The sequence below is a fragment of the Hemiscyllium ocellatum genome, chromosome 22 (genome assembly GCF_020745735.1).
Source record: "Hemiscyllium ocellatum isolate sHemOce1 chromosome 22, sHemOce1.pat.X.cur, whole genome shotgun sequence".
Classification (NCBI taxonomy): Eukaryota; Metazoa; Chordata; class Chondrichthyes; order Orectolobiformes; family Hemiscylliidae; genus Hemiscyllium; species Hemiscyllium ocellatum.
Genome location: NC_083422.1, coordinates 52,851,815 through 52,874,102, shown reverse-complemented (window position 1 = coordinate 52,874,102; position 22,288 = coordinate 52,851,815). Strand labels below are relative to the sequence as shown.

Here is a 22,288-nt window from a genome sequence, read left to right as displayed (position 1 = left end):
GATGGAAGGGCTGACGTGTGAGGAGAGATTGAGTCAGTCAGGATTGTATTCACTGGAGTTTAGACGAATTCGGAAGGATCTCTTAGAAACCCCCTACAAAATTTGAACAGGACTAGACAAAAAAGGTGCAGGAAGGGTGTTCCCAATGGTGGAGGAGTCCAGAACCAGGGGCCAGAGTTTAAGGATAAGGGCTTATATCTTTTAGGATTGAGAGGGGGAGAAATTTCTTCATTGAGAGAATGGTGAGCCTGTGAAATTCACCACCACAGGAAGTGGTTGAGGCCAAAACATTATGTTTTCAGGAAGGAGGGAGATATAGATGTTGTGGCTAAAGGAATGAAGAGCTATCTGGAAAAGACAGGATTAGGGTCCTGAGTGCTATATTCAGCCATGATCATACTGAATTGTGGAACAGGCTCGAAGGGTTGAATGGCCTGCTCCGACTCCTGTTTTCTATGTTTCTTGGTTTTTATGAGCTACAACTGACAGATTCGATTGTACAGGGGATAATAGGACAAGCTGGATACAGGAACATTCGAGTATAAGCAATAAGAACAGGAGTAGACCATTCTGATTGTCACGTTTTCTCCATCAATGCATTCGTTATTGATCCTTGGCCTCAACCCTCCTTCCTGCCTGCTCCTCAAATCCCTTTGTATCCCAAAAGATCAAAATTATATGGATGCCAAACTCACACAAATTCAATGTTAGAGCATCGAGAATGCAAACAATTCCAAAGATTTACAACACTCCACCTCTGCATGAGAAGTGTTCCCCTCTCAACCCTGAACAGTCTAACTCCAAGTTTCAGGCAATACTCTCTCATCTTCGACACCTCTACCAACTCTACTGGGGTTTTATCTCCAGTATCTGTTCCTCTTAATACTTAGATCAAAATCGCCTTCTTAACCTGAATTTTAGGGAATGCAACCTAACTTATGTCCCCTGAGACCCTAATGGGACACTTTCTCTGGTTATCCTCTCCCCTTTAACATAACTGTAGAATATTCTAGAATTAAACTCAAGGCAGAGTTTGAGGACTGCACTCTGTAGCTGGCTCCAGTTAGCATGTTTTAATGGCTATTAGCAGTAAGATAAAAGTAGAAAAATTCCACCCATTAAGCAGCTCTGCAAACCTCAACAAGATAAACCCAACACAACCTCCTTAAAACAGTCCGTGTTCCAAAAATGAGAGCGACTGTTCAAAGGTGAAGGAGTAGAAATGTAGGACATGAAGAAATCATGTTCATTTGGAGAGCTGACCACTGACTTGATGAGCCAAATGACCTTGGTCTGTGCTTTCAGAGATTAATTTAGGATATCTATAAGTGCTACCCTATGCATTCCATAGGATGACCATGTCGTCTGGATTTAATTCTGTTGGAGAATTACATAGTTCATCAACAGAGTTGTCAGCCCAGAAATGGAATTGATTCAAAGGAGAGCTTTGAGAATCATTCTTTTTGATTGCGATTTGAACAGGCATTACTGCAGGATAACAACCAGAAATTGGATGACAGATGTGCCTATCTCTGCAAACATTTTTTATAGAGATTCAAGGTCTGTCAAATTGCATAACAGGATGATGAAGAATGTGAGGCGCATTCACTTGATGCCTTGAATATGAATCTTGAGTAATTAGTGCCATAACATAATGGAGATATCAGCATGAAATTGCCAAGACTCTCCACTGTTGGCACTGAAACAGCTCCCTTCCCCCAAGCTCTTCAGAAAGGTTTGCTGATACATCGATGCTATGGTTGGATGGGACGGTTCATGGTTATCACGGGTTGGGGGGTGCAGGGTAAAATGTGTACGTGGGCTTGTGGGGGAAGAGTCGAGGGTTCAGTGGTGGCTGGAAAAGGTCAACTATAATTGGGAGCACAAGGGTTCGTCAGTCACCTCTATCTCAGTGATAGCTTCACTTGTCTGAGCACAACCTCCATGCTGCCCACTCGAGTTGCTATCTGCGTCTCTTCAGGAGCCGAGAATGTTGGAAACAAGAGCAAGGGCTTGCGATATGATTGAGAAGCTGATGGTTGCTGTGATTTGTCTTCCTCCCTGTGTAATCGCATAATTGCTGTGAAATCTGGCGAGCTGAGCTTGTGGACATGTATCCTGTGACTGCAAATTGATTCAGCGTCCTCAGTATCCTCAGTTCAGGTGTTAGCACACTGAAGGCAGTGGGTTGCAGTGTGCTATTGTCCCCTTGGTAGTGTAACCTCCTTATATCTGGTTGAAGTGGCCATTTTTTACGTGAATTTAGATGGTAACTGGCAATAAATCAGTGGAAACAGTAACTTAGAACTAATCTTACTGGGTTAGTAATTCAAAGGCCTGACTGTGAGGCCCCAGACAGATGAATTCAAGTCCCATTATAGTAGTTAGGAAATTTAATTAATAAATAAAATACCTGTGTCCTGAGTAATGGTCTGACAAAAAAAGAAAATCACTGACCCTGTCTGCAGATGCCGCCAGACCTATTTCCAACATTTTCAGTTTTTATTCTGTAGAGCTGGTCATTGACTTGTGACATCAGGGATCGTGTGTTCATTCAAAAGGGGAATGTGGAGCTCTGTCTCCACAAGGTTATGAATGTCACAGCTCAACTGAAATTTCTGAGACCAGGATCCGTAGTGGTTTGCTGGATAAGGTTACAGAGGCAAGGAGGAAAAATGGAGTGCAGACGCACATGGTTGCAATCAGGTTGAAGGGCAGAGCCGGCTTGATGGGCTGAATGGCCACCTCTAGTTTTGAGCTACCTGTGGTACAATATGTATGATTTGTAGAATCAGTGACTTTTTTTCTACAAGTTGTTCATTTGTACAATGTGAATGTTGCTAGCTAGGTAAGCATTTATTGTACATTCCTAACTGTGCAGTGAGAAGTTAAGAGTCAGCCATATTGTTGTGGATCTGGAGTGACATATAGGCCAGACCAAGTAAGGATTCCTTCCTGAAAGACATTAGCAAATCAGGTGGGTTTTTAACAACACTCAGACAGGATAGTGAAGGTGGTGTTTGGTATATTTGCCTGTATTGATCAGTGTATTGATTATAGGAGTTGGGAGGTGTACAGGACATTGGTGAGGCCACGTTTGGAATATTGCCTTCAATTCTGGTCGTCCTCCTATCGGGAGGATGTTGTGAAACTTGAAAGGGTTCAGAAAAGATTTACAAGGATGTTGCCAGGTTTGGAGGATTTGAGCTACAGGGAGAGGCTGAATAGGCTGGGACTGTTTTCCCTGGAGCTTTGGGGGCTGAGGGGTGACCTCATAGAAGTTTGTAAAATCATGAGGGGCACGGATAGGATAAATAGACAAAGTCTTTTCCCTGGGGTAGGTGTGTCTAAACCTAGGGGACATACGTTTAGGGTGAGAGGGGAAAGATGTAAAAGGGGCCGAAAGGACAACCTTTTCACACAGAGGGTGGTGCGTGTACGGAATGAGCTGCCAGAGGAAGTGGTGGAGGCTGGTACAATTACAGCATTTAAAAGGCATCTGGATGGGTACATAAATAGGAAGGGTTTGGAGGGATATGGGCCAAGTGCTGACAAATGGGACTAGATTAATTTAGGATATCTGGTTGGCATGGACGTGTTGGACCGAAGGGTCTGTTTCTGTGCTGTACATCTCTATGACTCTATGACTCTATGATTGTCTGTTGCAAAGATCATCAGCTAGAGGTTGCAGAGCCTGACTGCTATGCAGCCTCCAACAGCGCCTGGCCTCCGAGACCTGCATTTCCGTAGCGCCCGGCATGACCGTGAAACTCCCCGAAGCACCTGATTCCATGACTGGTGCCCACTGCGTACAGATTGGCCACCGTGTCTCCTGTGCGATAACAGTGATCACCCTTCAAACGCGTTCAGTGGGTGAGTAGGCGCTTCGGGAAGTTTCAAGGTCGCAGGAGCCGTTATGCACATGCAGGTTTTTTGTATGAGGGTTGCTGGAATGCAACCAATTAATGTCGGTTTGAAACCTGCACCCCCCACCAGCAGTCCCACACCTTCCCCTCACCCGGGACACACTGACCTTTCTGTGTGAGTGCACCAGCAGGAAGACAGATTGGGCAGGGTGGCAGCTGACACCCACTGTTAAGATCCCCTACATTTCTGACTAATTGTGTGAGCTTGGCATGCAGTGCACACTAATGACCGTTCATTATCCTCCCTGTCATCCATGTCTCATGTACTCGATTCTTGGCATAACTCAGCCTGTCAGCTGTGTCGCTTCATCCCATCCAGCATGATTACTCCAGGATGACATCTCCTTGATGGGAAGTATATAAAGGACTGAGTTATTACATACTATTCGCAGTCGCAATTGCTGTTCAGGTTTTTCAACAAATGATCGTCTCTGAATAGTGGAGGAGCAGATGCTCATTAAGTGCAGTGGAATTCTTATCAGAGATTAATGTGACGATCTAATTTTGGGTACACGTTTTTGATTAGAAGATTCATCCTAATGTGTAGTGACAGATGCAGTCTGCCTTCACCAGATGCACAATTACAGGCTGCATGAGGAACACCGCACATGCATGAGCTTTCACAAGATCTTAAATCGACTGATCTGGCTGGATGTGGGGTGTATGGTATTGTGGCTGAGTGGTCAGCACAGCTACCTCACGGCACTAGGAACGCAGGTTCGATTCCACCATCAGGTGACAGTCTGTGTGGAGTTTGCATGTTCTTCTCTTGTCTGCCTTCCACAGTCCAAAGGTTAAGTGGGTTGGTTAGGTTAGTTTGCCCATCTTGTCCAGAGATGTGTAGGCTTCAGAGGGCCAGTATGAGTCGAATGGCCTGCTTCCACATTGTAGGGATTCTATGAAATGGGATGACTTTATGATTAGATTCGATTCCCTACAATGTGGAAACAGGCCCTTCGGCCCAACAAGTCCACACCGATCCTCCGGACAGTGACCCACCCAGACCAATGCACCAAACATTATGGACAATTTAGCATAGCCAATTCACCTGACCTGCACATCTTTGTGACTGTGGGAGGAAACTGGAGCACCCGGAGGAAACCCACGTTGACAGGGGAGAATGTGCAAACTTCACACAGACAGTCGCCCGGGGCTGGAATCGAACCCGGCTTCCTGGTACTGTGAGGCAGCAGTGCTAACCACTGAGCCACCCTGCCACTCTGCCTTCACCAGATGCACAATTACAAATTGCACGAGGAACACCGCGCATGCATGAGCTTTCACAAGATCTTAAATCGACTGATCTGTCCAGATGTGGCTCCAGATATGAGCCACTAACTGCATACACAAGGATCTCAGGCTTGTGCCTTTATCTTTAGAGAGGCAAGTTCCTTGATTGTGAAATAGAGATTAGAAAAGATCCTGATCTTTTGCCTATCCTCATCCAACCTTACCATCTCCCTGATCTTGCCATCATCACAACACTTAGCCAGTCCAATCACAAAATGAAACAGCTAAATTCACTGGGGTCCAGTAAAGATTCTGAGTTCCCTCCAACATCCAGGCTTCAGTGCTAAAGACTATGCTCCACATGGGTTCTAAACTTATGTGCATCTTCAGCAAAGCTGCTCCAATACATCTACAGTGTTGGCACTTAACAGGCAGTGTGGAAAATTGACCAGGCATCTTGTCCACAAAAGCAGGACAAATCCACTCCAGCCAATCATTGCTCACATGTACCTATTATCCATCGTAATCCCCACCTTCTCAAGGGCAACTAAGGAACCAGTGACCCTTCCTCAGAACTGGACCCGAAACGTTAATTCTGATTTCTCTCCGCAGATGCTGCCAGATCTGCTGAGCTTTTCCAGCAACTTCTGTTTTTGTTTGTGATTTACAGCATCCGCAGTTCTTTCAGTTTTTATTGACAATAATTGCTGACCCAGCCAGCAATGCCCTCATCCCATGAGTGATTATAAGAAAGGTTTCAAGGTGTCATTGACGGTTGTATTAATTTAGCCATCATTGATCTCCTGTCTGATATTCAGTTTTGGTGTTGCCAGCGCTACTTAGCTGTAAAACTCATTATAGCCATAACTGGACAAGAAGATGAACTCAAAAGGTGAGGTGATGGGATGACATGGTGGCTCAGTGGTTAGTATTGATGCCTCACAGCACCAGGGACCTGGGTTCAATTCACCCTCGGGTGACTGTCTGTGTGGAGTTCGCACATGCTCCCTGTGTGTGCGGGTTTCCTCTGGGTGCTCTGGTTTCTGAAGATGTGTAGCCTAGATGGATTAACCATGATTGTTACGGGTGAGGGTGCGGCTGGGTGGTGCAGACTTGATGGACTGAATAACCTCTACTGCACTGTAAGGATTTGATGATTCTATGAGAGAGTCTGCCCTTCCACTAAGGCACCATTTGCCAGAATATCAAGGAACCCCAATAAAAATTGAAGTCAATAGGAACCAGAGAGCAAACACTCTGCACATTGAACTCACAGGCACACTGAGGAAGATGGTTGTGGTTATTGGAGGTCAGTCGTCTCAACTCCAGGACATCTCTGCAGGAGTGTCCTCAGCCCAACCATCTTCAGCTGCTTCACCAATGACCTTCCCTCCATCATACGGTCAGAAATGGGAATGTTCGCCAATGATTGCACAGTGTTCAGCATCATTTACGACTCCTCAGATACTGAAGCATTTCAGTAGCTGGTGTAAATCCCCAGACTGCTGGAATAGTTCCCAGTCTGCATCATATTCCCATTGTTACTGTGTGCTATAAACCAGCTGAACCCCTCAATTCGATATCAGCATACAATTCATTCAGGAAATGTATTGTTTGTAATGCTACTTGGCAGTAGTAGCTCATCAAGAGCTGGATAAAATGAAACTAGGAGAAATACTGATGTGTTGTGAAGCCAGCTGGACTTTGAACACCTTCGGGATTAGAGTGAACTCCGTTCAGAGTGCTGGTGCCACAACGTATCAATCAAATGATGTGGCTTGCAGTTACACTGATGTCTCAGTGATATCACTGGCACGCTGACTCTTTCTCACCTTGTGTGTTACACAGGGCTCCGGGAAATACTCTGTCTACGTGGCCAACTATGCCAGTGGCAGAATTGGCCCTCATGCTCTGATAGAAATGGACGAATCCGCCAGCAATCTGTCATTGGGAATCATCGCACTCTCCAACGTGGCACAGGAGGCAGGAGTTGACAAGTTCACGGGTAAGGAGCTCTCTTTAATGTCTGCGTGGCTGATATTCACTGACATATTAAAACATGGGGAAGCGATGGGTTCAATCTGTGTAGCATACTCCATTGTTTATTGTTTCTTTTGAAATCAGCTTTCAGACCTCTTGTCATGATTTGGCCCATCCTATTTTCTCGGATACCGTTGGCCAGAAACTCAACTGGACCAGCTGAATAAGGAGGGTGGCTTTAAGATCAGAGACTGCGTGTAGCTCATCTCCTGACTCCCCAAAGCCTGTCCACCATCTGCAAGGCCCAAATCATGAGTGTGATGGAATACTCCCTATTTGTCTGGATGGGTACAGCTCCAGCAATACTCAAGAAGCTTGACCTATCCAGGACAAAGTAAACCATAAGCATCCACTCCCTCCACTACCGATGCTCAGTAGCAGCAGTATGTACTATCTACACAATGCACTGCAGAAATTCACAAAGCTCCTCAGATAGCAACCTCCAAGCCCACGACCACTTCCAACGAGAAGGATAAGGACAGCATATACATGGGAACACCACCACTTTCTCAAGTTCCCCTCCCGAGCCACTCACCATCCTGGTTTGGAAATATATCACCGTTCCTTCAGTGTTGCTGGGTCAAAATCTTGAAATTCCCTCCCAAAGGGCATTGTGAGTTAATTCTACACTCCAAAGACCATAGCAATTCAGGAAGGCAGCTCACCACCACCTTCTAGAGGGCAATGAAGAATGGACAGCAAACGCTGCTCAAGTCAGCAACACCAACGTCCCTTGAATAAAAAAAAATTACCACTTGTACCTTCTTCAGGGTCACAGAAGGACAGAATTTGTACATCTTAGAAGCAGGCCATTCGGCCCATTCTGTCTTTGTTGGTTTCATATGAACAGCTCATTTATCATTTATTTTGGCAGCAGCTGATAGTTTTCTCTCCATTTCCCTCCCATCAGGTCAGCCGACAGGCTGCCGATGGGAGCAAGTAACCCAATCTTCTTCATCGGACACTCTCAACACAAGAGGCTGCAATGTTTCGCTCTTACACAAATAAACAGTCCAGTGACTCATCAGTCTATTCCCATATGTCACTCCAGGATGTCTGCATGGTTGGGTGGAATACAATAGTGGGAACTGAGTCAGGGGAAGTATCAGTCAATTCAGCCTGGGAAGAAGCCAGCAGTAGCCCAACTCTTGTCCCTTTCAGCTACCTTTGTCTGGAAGTAACAATAAGTCTGAATTTCACTTATATAACACCTCTCATGACTTCAGGTCACCTAATAGCATTTTACAGCACTGAGGTGCTTCAGTCTCGCGACTGTTGTAATGTAGGATACATAACTGTTCATTTGCACACAGCATTGAGATAACGTACAGTTAGATAATTTTCTGTAGGTGTTGGGTGAGATATAAAAATTGACTAGATCACAGGATATGCTTCCAGTCATAAGACCATAAGACAGAGGAGAAGAATTTGACCATTTGGCCCATTGAGTCTTCTCCACCATTTGATCATGGCTGATATGTTCTCAACCCCATTCTCCCACCTTCTTTTCATAATCTTTGATTCCCCAATCAATCACTAACCGATATATCCCTGTCTTAAATACACTCAGTGACTTGGCCTCCACAACCTTCTATACTAATGGGTTCTACATATTCATCACCTCTGATTGAAGATATTTCTCCTCACCTCTTCTGAGTAGTCCCTTCATTCTGAGGCTGTGCCCTTGGGTCCTAATATCTCTCACTAGTGGAGACATGTTCTCTACGTCCTCTCTATTCAAGACTCTCAGTATCTGTAAGGTTCAATGAGGGCACCCTTCATCCTTCTAAACTCCACTGCATACAGACCTCAATTGCTCATCATGTGACAAGCCCTTCATCCCAGGATCATTCTTGTAAACCTCCTCTCGACCTCCATCAATGCCAATCCTTCCTTTCTTAGATATGGGGCCAAAAGTGCTCACAAGTTTCTAAGTGTGGTCTGACCAGAGCCTTGTACAGCCTCAGCAGCATATCCCTGTTCTTGTATTCTAGCCCTCTTGATTTGAGCACTAGCACTGTATTTGCCTTCCCAACTGCCAAATGAACCTATATGTTAACCCAAGACAATCCTGAACTAGGACTTTCAAGTCCTTTGTGCTTCAGATTTCCAAAGCCTTTCTCCATCTAGAAAATATTCCAGATAACTATTCTTCCAACCAAACTCACACTTTCCCACATTGTATTCCATCTGCCGATTCTTTGGCCTCTCACCTCGCCTGAGCAAGTCCTTCTGCAACCTCCCTGCTTCCTCAACACGACCTGCCCCTCCACCAATTTTGTGTCATCTGCAAACTTAGCAACAATGTCTTCAGCTCCTTCATCCAGATTGTTAATGTATAACATGAATAGTTGTGGTCCCAACACTGACCCCTGCGGAATGCCACAAGAAACCAGCTGCCATCCTGAAAGTGTACCAAGTGTACCCCGACTCTCTGCCTTCTGCCAGTCAGCCAATCCTCTATCTATGCCATTACCTTGCCCCAAACAGCATGGGCTCTTATCTTATTTAGCAGCTTCCTGTGCGGTTCCTTGTCAAAGGCCTTCTGAAAATCCAAATAGATCACGTCCACTGGCTCTCCTTGCTTGTTATTTCCGCAAAACATCTTAACAGATTTGTAAGGCATGACCTTCCTTTGACAAAGCTGGGCTGACTCAGCCCTATTTTATCCTGCACTTCCAAGTACTCTACAATCTTATTCTTGATAATGGACTCTAAAATCTTACAAATAACCAAAGTCAGGCAAACTGGCCTATAATTTTATGCCTTCTGCCTCCCTTCCTTCTTAAATAGGGGTGTTACGTTAGCCATTTTCCAGTTCTCTGGGACCCTCCCTGATTCCAGTGATTCCTGAAAGATCACCGTCATGCCTCCACAATCTCCTCCATCATTTCTTTCTCCCTCATTATTACTTTTCCAGTTGTACTACCCAGCAGTCTGATGTCCACTCTTAACACTCTCCTACCTTTTAACTATCTAAAAAAACTCTTCTTTTGTATTATTAGTTAGCTTACTCTCACATTCCATTGTTTCCCCCCCTTAATGTCTTTTTGTTATCATCTGCTGGTTTTTAAAAGCTTCCCAATCTCCTGGCTCCCCACTAATCTTCACCACACTGTATATGTTTTCTTTAGCTATTATAACGTCCCTGATCTCCCCTGTCAGCCACAGTTACCTCATCCTCCTCTTAGTAGGTTTCCCCTTCCTTGGGATGAATTTCTGCTGTGCCTCCCAAATTACCCCAGAAGCTCCTGCCACATCTGTTCCACTGTTTTCTCTGCAAGGCTCCCTTTCCAGTCCACTTTGGCCAGTTCTTCCCTCATGTCTTTGTAGTTCCCTTCACTCCGGAGGAATACTATTTCATCTGATTCCAGTTTCTCCCTCTCAAACTGCAAGGTGAATCCTATCATGTTATGGACACTACCCACTAGAGCGTTCTTAGAATCCCTACAGTGTATAAAGAAGCCCTTTAGCCCAACAAATCCACATCGACCCTCCAAAGAGTATTCCACCCAAACCCATACCCCGACATTTGCCCATGACTAATGCACCTAACCCACATATCTCTGAACACTATGGGCAGTTTAGCAGAGCCAATTCACCTAACCAGCACACCTTTTGGGTAGTGGGAGGAAACCGGAGCACCCGGAGGAAACCCACAGGTTCTTCAGCCTATTCTTCATAATCAAGTCTGCTTCATTACACATCACCAAATCCAGAATTACCCTGTTCCCTGGCGGGGTCTACCCTCAGCTGCTCCACAAAACAATTGTATTGCCCTTCCCCACTGCAGCCTTAGTATGGGACCGGCGACCTTAAACACAGGTGAGATGCCGGAGGACTGGAAGGTTTCTCATGTTGTCTCCTGTACAAGAAGGTAATAGGCATATTCGGGTCACTACAGACTAATGAGCTTGACGTCAGTAGTGGGAAAATTGCTGGAGAAGGTACTGAGGGATCAGTGCTGGGGCCACTGTTGTTTGTGATATACATAAATGATCTGGAAAAGGGCACTGTTGGTATGATCAGCAAGTTTGCAGATGACACGAAGATTGATTAGATTAGATTACTTACAGTATGGAAACAGGCCCTTCGGCCCAACAAGTCCACACCGACCCGCCGAAGCGCAACCCACCCATACCCATGCCCCTTACCTAACACTACGGGCAATTTAGCATGGCCAATTCACCTGACCTGCACATCTTTGTGACTGTGGGAGGAAACCGGAGCACCCGGAGGAAACCCACGCAGACACGGGGAGAACGTGCAAACTCCGCACAGTCAGTCACCTGAGGCGGGAATTGAACCCAGGTCTCTGGTGCTGTGAGGCAGCAGTGCTAACCACTGTGCCACCGTGCCGCCCACAATAAATGCGTATGTAGTTCTTCGGGTGCAAGAAATTAATGGGTGTACGAGAGGAAGCAGGAACAAGGTGCTAAATTGAATGATCAGCTGTTATCTTATTGAATAGTGGAATAGATTTAAAGGGCTGTGTAAAATGAGGAGGGATGTAGGTAGGTGTGTCTGGACAGATGCATGAGTAGGTGGGGAGCAGAGGGATACAGGTGCTTAGGAATTGGGCGACAGGTTTAGACAGTACATTTGGATCGGCTCAGGCTTGGAGGGCCAAAGGGCCTGTTCCTGGGCTGTAAATTTTCTTTATTCTTCTTTGTTCTTTGACTCAGTTAGTGCCCATTAACCCAGTGCTGATCAAACCAATGTCAAAAAGTGTGGTGCTGGAAAAGTACAGCTGGTCAGGCAGCATCCTAGGAGTAGGAAAGTTGAAGTTTTGAGCATAAGCTCTTCATCAGGAATGTGGGGGAGGACTAAGGGGGCTCAGAGATAAATGGGAGGGGAGTGGGGTTGAGGGCAAGGTAGCTGGGAATGCAGTAGGTAGATGAAGGTGGGTGATGATGGTGATAGGTAGGAGCGGAGGGTGGACCGGATAGGTGGGAAGGAACATGACTTGGAGAGTTGGATCTGGGATAAGGTGAGGGGCGGGGAGATGAGGAAACTGGTGAGATTGACATTGATGCCGTATGGTTGCAGGGTCCCAAGGTAGAAGATGAGGTGTTCTTTCTCCAGGCATGGAGAGGCTTGGATTTGGGGTGGAGGGGGCCCAGGCCTTGCATGTCCTCGGGAGAGTGGGAGGGGGAGTAGAAGTGGCCGGCCACAGGGCAGTGGGATTGTTTCATGCGGGTGTTGCAGCGATGTTCTATGAAATGTTCCACAAGTTGGCATCATGTCTCGTCAATGGAGAGGACACTACATCGGGAGCAATGGACACAGTAGATGAGTTGTATCGATGTGCAGGAAAATCTCTGCCGAATGTGGAAGGATCTTTTGGAGCCTTGAATGTAGGTGAGGGGGGGAGGTGTGGATGCAGGGTTTGAGGGCGGGTACCAGACCAGCACGGGGTGTCCAATTGGATGGAGTGTGTTGGAGGCGGGAGAAGGGGTCCTGTGAGAGTGGGTGGGAGTCCTGATGGAAAAAGTAAACACGGAAGCGAAGGCGACGGAAGAAAAATTCAATGTATCGACGTGTGTTGAATTTGTTAATCCAGGAGCATAATGGGACGAAGGTGAGGTCTTTGCTGGGGACTGATCGTTCATCCTCAGTGAGAGGGAGGTCTGGGGGCAGATGGTAAAAACACGGTCGGGCTGTAGGACCTGGTGTTGGGCTTGAGTTGGGAGTGGGGGCAGAGACTGTCTGTGGAGTAGGTGTGGTTATGGTCATCTCCGTCCCTTTGGGTCTCCCCCCCCATTCCTGATGAAGGGCTTATGCCTGAAATGTCGACTCTCCTGCTCCTCGGATGCTGCCTGACTGGCTGTGCTTTTCCAGCACCACACTCTCAACCTGATTACCAGCATCTGCACTCCTCATTTTCTCCCAGCTGACAAACCAATGCCCACTGACTGGTGTTCATTAATCTAGTGCTCACTAACCGATGCCTAACTGATGACAACGAACTAACGAGGGAAGGATATGGCCTAATGGTATCATCATGAGATTAGTGACCTGGAGACCCAGGTAATGTTCTGGGGCCCTGGGTTCGAATTCCATCGTGGAAATGGTGGAATTTGAATTCAATTAAAAAACCTGGAATTAAAAGTCTAGTGATCACTATGAATCCATTGTCGATTGTCAGAAAAGCCCACCAGGTTCACTAATGTCCTTTAGGGAAGGAAACTGCCATCCTTACCTGGTCTGGCCTACATGCGACACCAGACCCATAAAAGTGTGGTTGACTGAGGTGAGGTGCTGCATTTTGGGAAAACAAATCTTAGCAGGATCTGTACACTTAATGGTAAGGTCCTGGGGAGTGTTGCTGAACAAAGAGACCTTGGAATGCAGGTTTATAGCTTTTTGAAAGTAGAGTCGTAGGGAGATAGGATAGTGAAGACAGCGTTTAGTATGCTTTCCTTTATTGGTCCAAGTATTGAGTACAGGAGTTGGGAGGTCATGTTGTGGCTGTACAGGTCATTGGTTAGGCCACTGTTGGAATATTGCGTTCAATTCTGGTCTCCTTCCTATCGGAAAGATGTTGTGAAACTTGAAAGGGTTCCGAAAAAATTTACAAGGATGTTCCCAGGGTTGGACGATTTGAGCTACAGCGAGAGGCTGAACAGGCTGGGGCTGTTTTCCCTGGAGTGTCGGAGGCTGAGGGGTGACCTTATAGAATAAAATCATGAGGGGTATGGATAGGATAAATAGACAAAGTTTCTTCCCTGGGTTGGGGGAGTCCAGAACTAGAGGGCATAGGTTTAAGATGAGAGGGGAAAGATATAAAAGGGACCTAAAGGGCAACTTTTTCACGCAGAGGGTGGTACGTGTATGGAATGAGCTGCCAGAGGAAGTGGTAGAGGCTGGTACAATTAAAACATTTAAAAGACATCTGGATGTATATATGAATAGGAAGGGTTTGGAGGGGTATGGGCCAAATGCTGGCAAATGGAACTAGGTTAGGTTGGGATATCTGGTCAGCATGGATGATTTGGATTGAAGTGTCTGTTTCCATGCTGTACATCTCTATGACTCTTAACTGGTCTCTGGACAAATAGGGGATAGACCATAAATGCCTATATCCTGTGAATGAATAAAAACAAAAATACTCACTAACCAACATATATTAATCTCGTGCTCATGAACCTATACCCATCAATGCAGCACTGATTACGAATTCACATTACCAGTTTTTTTTTATTTTGTATTTTCCCCCACACTACCACCTAACTGCGGTAATGCTTATATTTTTGCCAGCCCCCATGTCGTGTGTGTGCAGGTGTAGGACACAGTGAAAGACACAAGGTGTACAAATCTTTCTTCAATTCCCACCACCAGGAAGAAAGGAAACACCCAAGTGGCCAGTGACAAGCAGTGCCCTTCCCACCAAAGGGCAATGCTGTGTGATCAAACAGTGAAGGGAAGGGCAGAGATTAAATCCAAGTAGAGTTGGAGGGGGAAATAAACACTCCACTCCCTGCACTGCCCACTCTCCCTGAAAAGCTCGAGGTTGTTGGTAGACACTGCATGCTCCCTCTCCAGAGACACCTGAGCATAATCACGGAAAAGGGGCAGGCAATCAGTCCTAATGACCCCCATTACTCATTTTCATTAACCTTGTACATGCTAATTCTAATTAACTTAATGCTCAACAACCAGCATCCGTCAGTCCAATGCCCACCAACCAGCATCCGTCAGCCCAATGCCCACTAACCAGCATCCATCAGCCCAATGCCCACTAACCAGCATCCATCAGCCCAATGCCCACTAACCAATGTTTACTCTCCTGTACCCATCATCATGCTGCTCAGGTCTGAAGGGGAGAAATTCCTCCAAACTGGCACAACTGCAATTCCAATTATGTTGAGCAAATTTCCTAGGGCCGACATCTTGACAGGAGATCTCGCAGGCCCTCACGGTGCATCAGGCTAGAGAAAAGATCAAATTAAAAAGCGATTAAAGTAAGAAGTGATTTATAAACCAAGCTCACAACGCTGGTCCCTGCAGCTATCAACTTGCATAATCGCTGCTGGATTTCAAGCCAAGTGCAGGTCCAGAGACGAGCATCTGAGCCATGAGCAGGAGATTTGTTCTGTTTATAACCTGTCTCCATAGACAGTGGGTGTGAGTCAGTTCATATGTAACCTCCTCTGGATTATGGTGATACTATCGTGCTGGTTAATGACCTGTGTTAGAGAGATGTGACGAAAAAAAAGGTGAACATTCTCTGTTGTAGGCACTGTGATGCCAGCCACTCTCCACCTGTAATCAAGTAATTTACTGCCAACATTGTCTTACCTCGACTGGATTCAAGAGCCTAGTTGATTTATTATGGTAGAGGAAAAGCATACAGAGCCTTAAGGAGAAAGTGTTCTTGTCTAAAACAAAATATAGTTTACTAAATGATAGCAAGTGCTGGAAAATGGGATCAGAATAGTTAGGTCGTTGTTTTTGACATGAGTGGATGTGATGGGCCGAAAGGCCTTTATTTTCCTGCTATAAATCTCTAGGACTCAAAATGGTAGGCATTGTTACAAACTGAGACCTGTGAAGACAGGTCTTTATATCACAGGATTGGGATAACTCCACAGAGGCCAGTATCCCGTCACCAAGTCATCCTTTATTTATACATGCACAGTACATAGGCTCTGACCAGCCAGCTCAGAGACGGTCCCTACAGTGTGGAGAAGCCCTCACAGTCCTGTTAATAACTGTTAGCCAGGGCTCTCTGATTGGGCCAGGTTAACAGCCCGAGTCAGGGATCTCAAACTCAATGAGATCCACCTGGCCAACCCTGTCCCAATCATTACAAGAATCTTACGGCATTTTGGCTTTCCATGTCCAAGTCCTCATAACATCACCTGATTGGGTGGAGCTTAACGCAGTCTCCAACATTAACCCTTTCAGAACCATTACCTTCCGCAACACCCTCTGTGAGGGTTTGAAACATAGAGTAGATGAAGGAACTCTCTATATCTGGATTGTGTGTGCTCTCCAGTGTTATACCATACCAATCCTGTGTTAGAACATAGAACATAGAATAATACAGCACAGACCAGGCCCTTCAGCCCCCGATGTTACGCCAACCTGTGAACTATTTTTGGCACGGTGGCACAGTTGGGCAGCACGGTGGCACAGTGGTTAGCACTGCTGCCTCACAGCGCCAGAGACCCGGGTTCAATTCCCGCCTCAGGCGACTGACTGTGTGGAATTTACACGTTCTCCCCGTGTCTGCGTGGGTTTCCTCCGGGTCCTTCGGTTTCTTCCCACAGTCCAAAGATGTGCGGGTCAGGTGAATTGGCCATGCTAAATTGCCCGTAGTGTTAGGTAAGGGGCAAATGTAGGGGTATGGGTGGGTTGCGCTTTGGCGGATCGGTGTGGACTTGTTGGGCCGAAGGGCCTGTTTCCACACTGTAAGTAATCTAATCTATTCTCAGCTCATCCCCCTATATTATCCCATCATCATCCACGTGCTTATCCAAGGATTGTTTAAATCTCCCTCATGTGGCTGAGTTGACTACATTAGCAGGTAGGGCATTCCACACCCTTACCACTCTCTGCATAAAGAACCTGCCTCTGACATCAGTCTTAAATCTATCTCCCCTCAATTTGTAGTTATGCCCCCTCGTACAAGCTGATGACATCATCCTAGGAAAAAGGCTTTCACTGTCTACCCTATCTAATCCTCTGATCATCTTGTATGTCTATCAAATTCTCATTAACCTTCTTCTTTCCAATGAGAACAAATCCAAGTCTCTCAGCCTTTCCTCATAAGACCTTCCCTCCAGACCAGGCAACATCCTGGTAAATCTCCTCTGCACCTTTGCCAATGCTTCCACATCCTTCCTGTAATGGGGCGACCAGAACTGCACACAGTATTCTAAGTGCGGCCGCGCTAGCATTTTGTAAAGTTGCAGCATGACGTGACGTCTCCGGAACTCAATCCCACTTCCAATAATCCCACCATATGCCTTCTTAACAGCACTATCAACCTGGGTGGTGACTTTCAGGGATCTATGTACAGGGACTCCAAGATCCCTCTGCACATCCACGCTACCAAGAATCTTTCCATTGACCCAGTACTCTGTCTTCCTGTTATTCTTCCCAAAGTGCATCACCTCACATTTAGCTGCATTGAACTCCATTTGCCACCTCTCAGCCCAATTCTGCAGTTTATCCAAGTCCCCCTGCAACCTGTAACATTCTTCCACACTGTCCACTACTCCACTGACTTTAGTGTCATCTGCAAATTTACTAATCCATCCACCTATGCCTGCGTCTAAGTCATTTATAAAAATGACAAACAGCAGTGATTTCAAAACAGATCCTTGTGGCACACCACTAGTAACTGAACTCCAGGCTGAATATTTTCCATCACCCACCACTCGCAGCCTTCTTACAGAAAGCCAGTTTTTAATCCAAACTGCTAAATCACCCTCAATCCCATGCCTCTGCATTTTCTCCAATAGCCTACCATGTGGAACCTTATCAAAGGTATTGCTGAACTCCATGTACACAACGTCAACTGCCCTACCTTCATCCACGTGCTTGGTCACCTTCTCAAAAAACTCAGTGAGGTTTGTGAGACATGATCTGCCCTTAACAAAACCATGTTGACTATCTGCAATCAAATTGTTGCCTGCTAGATGATTATAAATCCTATCTCTCATAACCCTTTCCAAAACTTTTTCTACAACAGACGTAAGGTTCACTGGTCTATAATTACCTGGGTCATCTCTACTGCCCTTCTTGAACAAGGGCACAACATTTGCAATCCTCCAGTCCTCTGGTACTAAACCTGTAGACAATGATGACTCAAAGATCAAGGCCAAAGGTTCCAACACTCCCCCCTTAGCTTCCCAGAGAATCAAAGAATCTTGTACCATACTAGAGATAGTTTTGCCCACAAGATATAAGGAGATGATGGCCATTGGCCTGCCTTGGCTCATTTGCCCTATATCATTGAATAATATGAAACTCTGCACAAATGGTGGCCATTCAGTCCATCAAATTGACTGCACCAGTTCTTTCGGCTAGTCCCACTGTCCATTTCTTTCCCCATATCCCTGTAATTTGTCCCCATTCAAATATTTCTCAAATTCCCTTTTGAAAGCTCCTATTGAATCTGCCATAGGAACATTGGAACAGGAGTCCGCCATTCAGGCCCTCCAGCCTGTTCCACCAATCAGGCCCTCCAGCCTGTTCTGCCATTCGGGCCCTCCAGCCTGTCCCGCCATTCAGTGAGATCATAGTTGATCCACAGCCTATCTTCATATACTCACCTTTGGCCCATATCCCTTTGCTTCACAAACTTAATCTGTCTGATTCAAAATTAACAACTGACCTAGCTTTCACCACTGTTTGTGGAAGAGAGTTCTGAATCTCTTATGTGTCGAAGTGCTTCCTAACGTCCCTCCTGAATGGTCTGGCTCTAGTTCTCAGACTATGTCCCCCAGTTCTAGAAACTCAATCCAGTGGAAATAGTTTATCTTTATGTACCCTGTCTTTTCCTGTTAATATCTTGATGACTTCAATTAGATCAGCCCTCACCCTTCAAAATTCCAGAGAAAGCAAGCCAAATTTGTTGTAATCTCTCTTAATAATTAACTCCTGAAGTTCAAGTATCATTCTTGTAAATCTATATTGTACTCCCTCCAATGTCAATATATCCTTCCAGTCACTATCAACCCATAAGGCAGTATGTTGCCAATCCTAACCACATTTCCCTTTGCAGTCTGCGGTTCATTGTTCGATCACCTTATATCTATATCATTGGGTTCTTGACCTTTTGTGACCACTAGAAATTGGTTTCTCATCATTTATCCTCTCTTTGTGCTGTTTATCGCTGGGGTTTTTGTCACTATTACTGTACTCAGGAGTTAATTTCCTGCGTTTGTTTTTATTGTGTGCAGAAGAACATCTCAGTGTCACTCCTCGAATTGTCTTTTCATGTGTTTGAGGCAGTCTTTCCTCATGTTCTGGGAAGGTTGTTTGTTGTGACATTTGAAGTGCCTTTACTGTTCAAATATTTTTTTTTCACTTCTGGGTGTTGTTTGAAAGTACATCATTTGAATATAAAAATTAGGAGCAAATGCAGGCCATTCGGCCCATCGAGTTCATACTGCCATTCAGCGAGATGTGTAACGCGTGGTCTCCCAGGTGTGATTTGATTGGTTAAAATGCAAGGTTTTAAGCAAAACACACTTACTTCTTGCAACATAGTTAAAATACAAACAAAAAAAAGACTTTTTTTTAGAAGAGTATGCTATTTACACTTCCAAGGATAACATTGCCACTGATTTTCTGCTTACTCTTGAATTAATCCTGTTCACTTTGTTCCTTCAGCTTTAAATGTCTGACCTGTCTGATTATAATAGCGGACAAAAATGATGTAGTGGTAATGTCGCTGGACTAGTTCTGGGGGACAGGGGTTCAATCCCCTCCTTGGTCACTGATGCAATTTAAATTGAACAAATAACATCTTGAAGAGAGAGCTTGTCTCCATGATGGTGGCCACGAGACTATCATTGAGTGCCTAAAAATCCCATCCCATTAACTTACTTTCTTATGGGAAGAAAACATGCCATTCTTGTCTGGCTTACATATGGCTCTGAATCCACAGTGACGCAGTCGACTCTTAAATGCCATCTCAAATGGTCTAGGAAGCCATTCAGTTCAACAGAAGGTGGAGATGAGCAACAGTAACAGCCTTGAATTCTACAATGTTCCTAATTCTCAAGCTTACTTCCTTTTATTTTTAGGAGCATTCCTTCTCCCTTGATCTAATAAGATACTTAGCCTCCCTTAATAGCCATGGTTGGTGTTCCTTTCCTGTTGGGTTTTATGCTTCAAAGGAATTTGAGTTGTTGTAAACTGTTTGCTAATTCTTTAAAAGCTTGACAGTGCCAGTTTACCATTGTAGCTTCTCATATGGTTTCCCGATCTGCTACAGCCAATTTGCCCCCTTGTGCCTTGAAAATTTCCTTTTAGATTTGAGATATATGTTTCGAATTGCATAACATCACTTTCAAAATTAATTTAACATGTTTCCACATTATGGTCACTCTTCCCTAGAGTCTCCTCTACTGGAATATTGATTAACCTTTTCTCATTACAAAATGCTAAATCCAAAATAGGACTTTCTCTAGTTGGTTCCTCAGCCTAGTGATCTAGAAAGCATTCCCAGATTTTGTCCTCTGCAGTATAGGGTCTGGAAATCAGTATTAATGATAATTAGGATTTTTTTTAGATTTGATTAGATTCCCTACAGTGTGGAAACAGGCCCTTCGGCCCAACAAGTCCACACCGACCCTCTGGAGAGTAACTCACCCAGACCCATTTCCCTCTGACTAATGCACCTGACACTATGGGCAACTTAGCATGGCCAATTCACCTGACCTGATCTTGTTCTGTGGGAGGAAACCGGAGCACCCAAAGGAAACCCACGCAGACACAGGGAGAATGCAAACACCACACAGATAGTCGCCCGAGGCTGGAATTGAACCCGCCTGGTGTTGAGAGGCAGCAGTGCTCACCACTGAGCCAACATGAATTGCCCAAACTATTTTTCGTCATACTAATATCTTTGTTGTTTGTAAATCTCCATGATTACTGTAATATCAATGGTCCATTAGGGAAATGCTAATAGTAGCAGAGAAGTGATACAGTTGAAGGGTGGGTAGTTTAACTGCCAGCAAACCCTTTGCAAACAAGCTGAGGTGGGAGGAGAGGGTTCCAGAGGGCGGTAATCAAAATGGAGTCAAAAGCCATGCTCTGAAGTTGTCAAATTTGATCTTGGCTGTAAAGTGGCAAAAGGTGAGGTGCTCTTCCACCAGCTGTTTCCTGTTGGCTTCTGGGATTAGACGCTAATGCAAATCCCCATCAAGAGATCTGACATAAAGAAGGAGGGTGCCTTCTAAATACCACACCTCTGCTCTCTCCCCTGGCACTTGCCTTCCCTGTGCCCTCATCATGCTCCACTGCCCCCCCTCCCCCCCACTCCTGACCCTGGCTCAGTGAGTGACCCTGTGACGAACCCCCTTCACCCCTCAATCTCCCCTCAATCCGTTGAGTTTTGGGTCCTCTGTTGACACGGAATCTCTGATTGGTCCACCTCTGGTAGTTGACTCTACTCCTCCAATGGCACTAATAGCAACAAAGTGCTGCAATTCTCTGATTGGATCCTTGGTCTCAGGATGACCACCTGCAGTCACTTAATATGGCCGACCACCCCCAATCTCGTCAAAGCATGTAAAATTCTCTTGAGATCCAAAGGTTAAAATTAAGAAGCGGATCAACATTATTAAATGCTCTTTGTTCGTGGGCACTGAGCTATGAAGAGGGTCTCCACCACAAGATGAGATTTGGGCATTATTTTTGGGATCTAATAGACACCCTCATAATGCAAATAGGACAAGACAGGGTAAACGTGAGAAAGATATTTCTGATGACCAGGGAGTCCAGAAGCAGGGGGCCACACTCTAAGGATATGGGGTAGGCCATTTAGAATGGAGATGAGGAGAAATGTCTTCACCCAGAACCTGTAGAATTCTCTGCTACAGAAAGTAGTTGAGGCCAAATCATTGTATGTTTTTAAGAAGGAGTTGGATATAGTTCTTAGGGCTAAAGGGCTGAAAGGGTAAGGGGCAAAGCAGGAACAAGGAATGGAGCTGGTTGATCAGCCAGGATCATGTTGAATGGCAGAGCAGGTTCGAAGGGCTGAATGGCCTCCTCCTGCTATTATTCTCGATGTTTCTATGTTTCAAAGGAGGTGATGAGGCTTTTGCCTGGCACTGGGGAGCAGGTGAGAGCCCAGTGTCACTTCCTTTGGGCACAGCTCTACTCTACTAAGTGCCATTCAGGACCCCAGGGACAAAGCTCTACCCAGTAAAGTACACCAGTATACCAAGCAGTAGTGCAGAATTGGCAAGGTGCCCCAGGGCACAGGTAAATGAGTGTGGGATACTGGCATCACAGAAAGAATAGAAGGCATCAAGGCAGGAGGGTCATGTTTGTCAGTTCCTCCCCAACCCCTTCCTGATGCCGAGTCTCCCAATGAGGTTGCAAATGGGCATGAGTGGATTTGCGTT

General features: G+C 45.5%; 1 protein-coding gene across 4 annotated transcripts in view; it reads left to right on the top strand.

Moving 5' to 3' along the window:
* crtac1b (cartilage acidic protein 1b) overlaps positions 1-22,288 on the top strand; it is a 432,025-nt gene that overhangs the window by 146,049 nt on the left and 263,688 nt on the right. For all 4 annotated transcript variants that reach the window (XM_060842222.1, XM_060842221.1, XM_060842219.1 and 1 more), the window contains exon 5: positions 7,005-7,161. In XM_060842222.1, the coding sequence (XP_060698205.1) occupies positions 7,005-7,161 (157 nt within the window). The remainder of the gene's footprint in view (positions 1-7,004; positions 7,162-22,288) is intronic.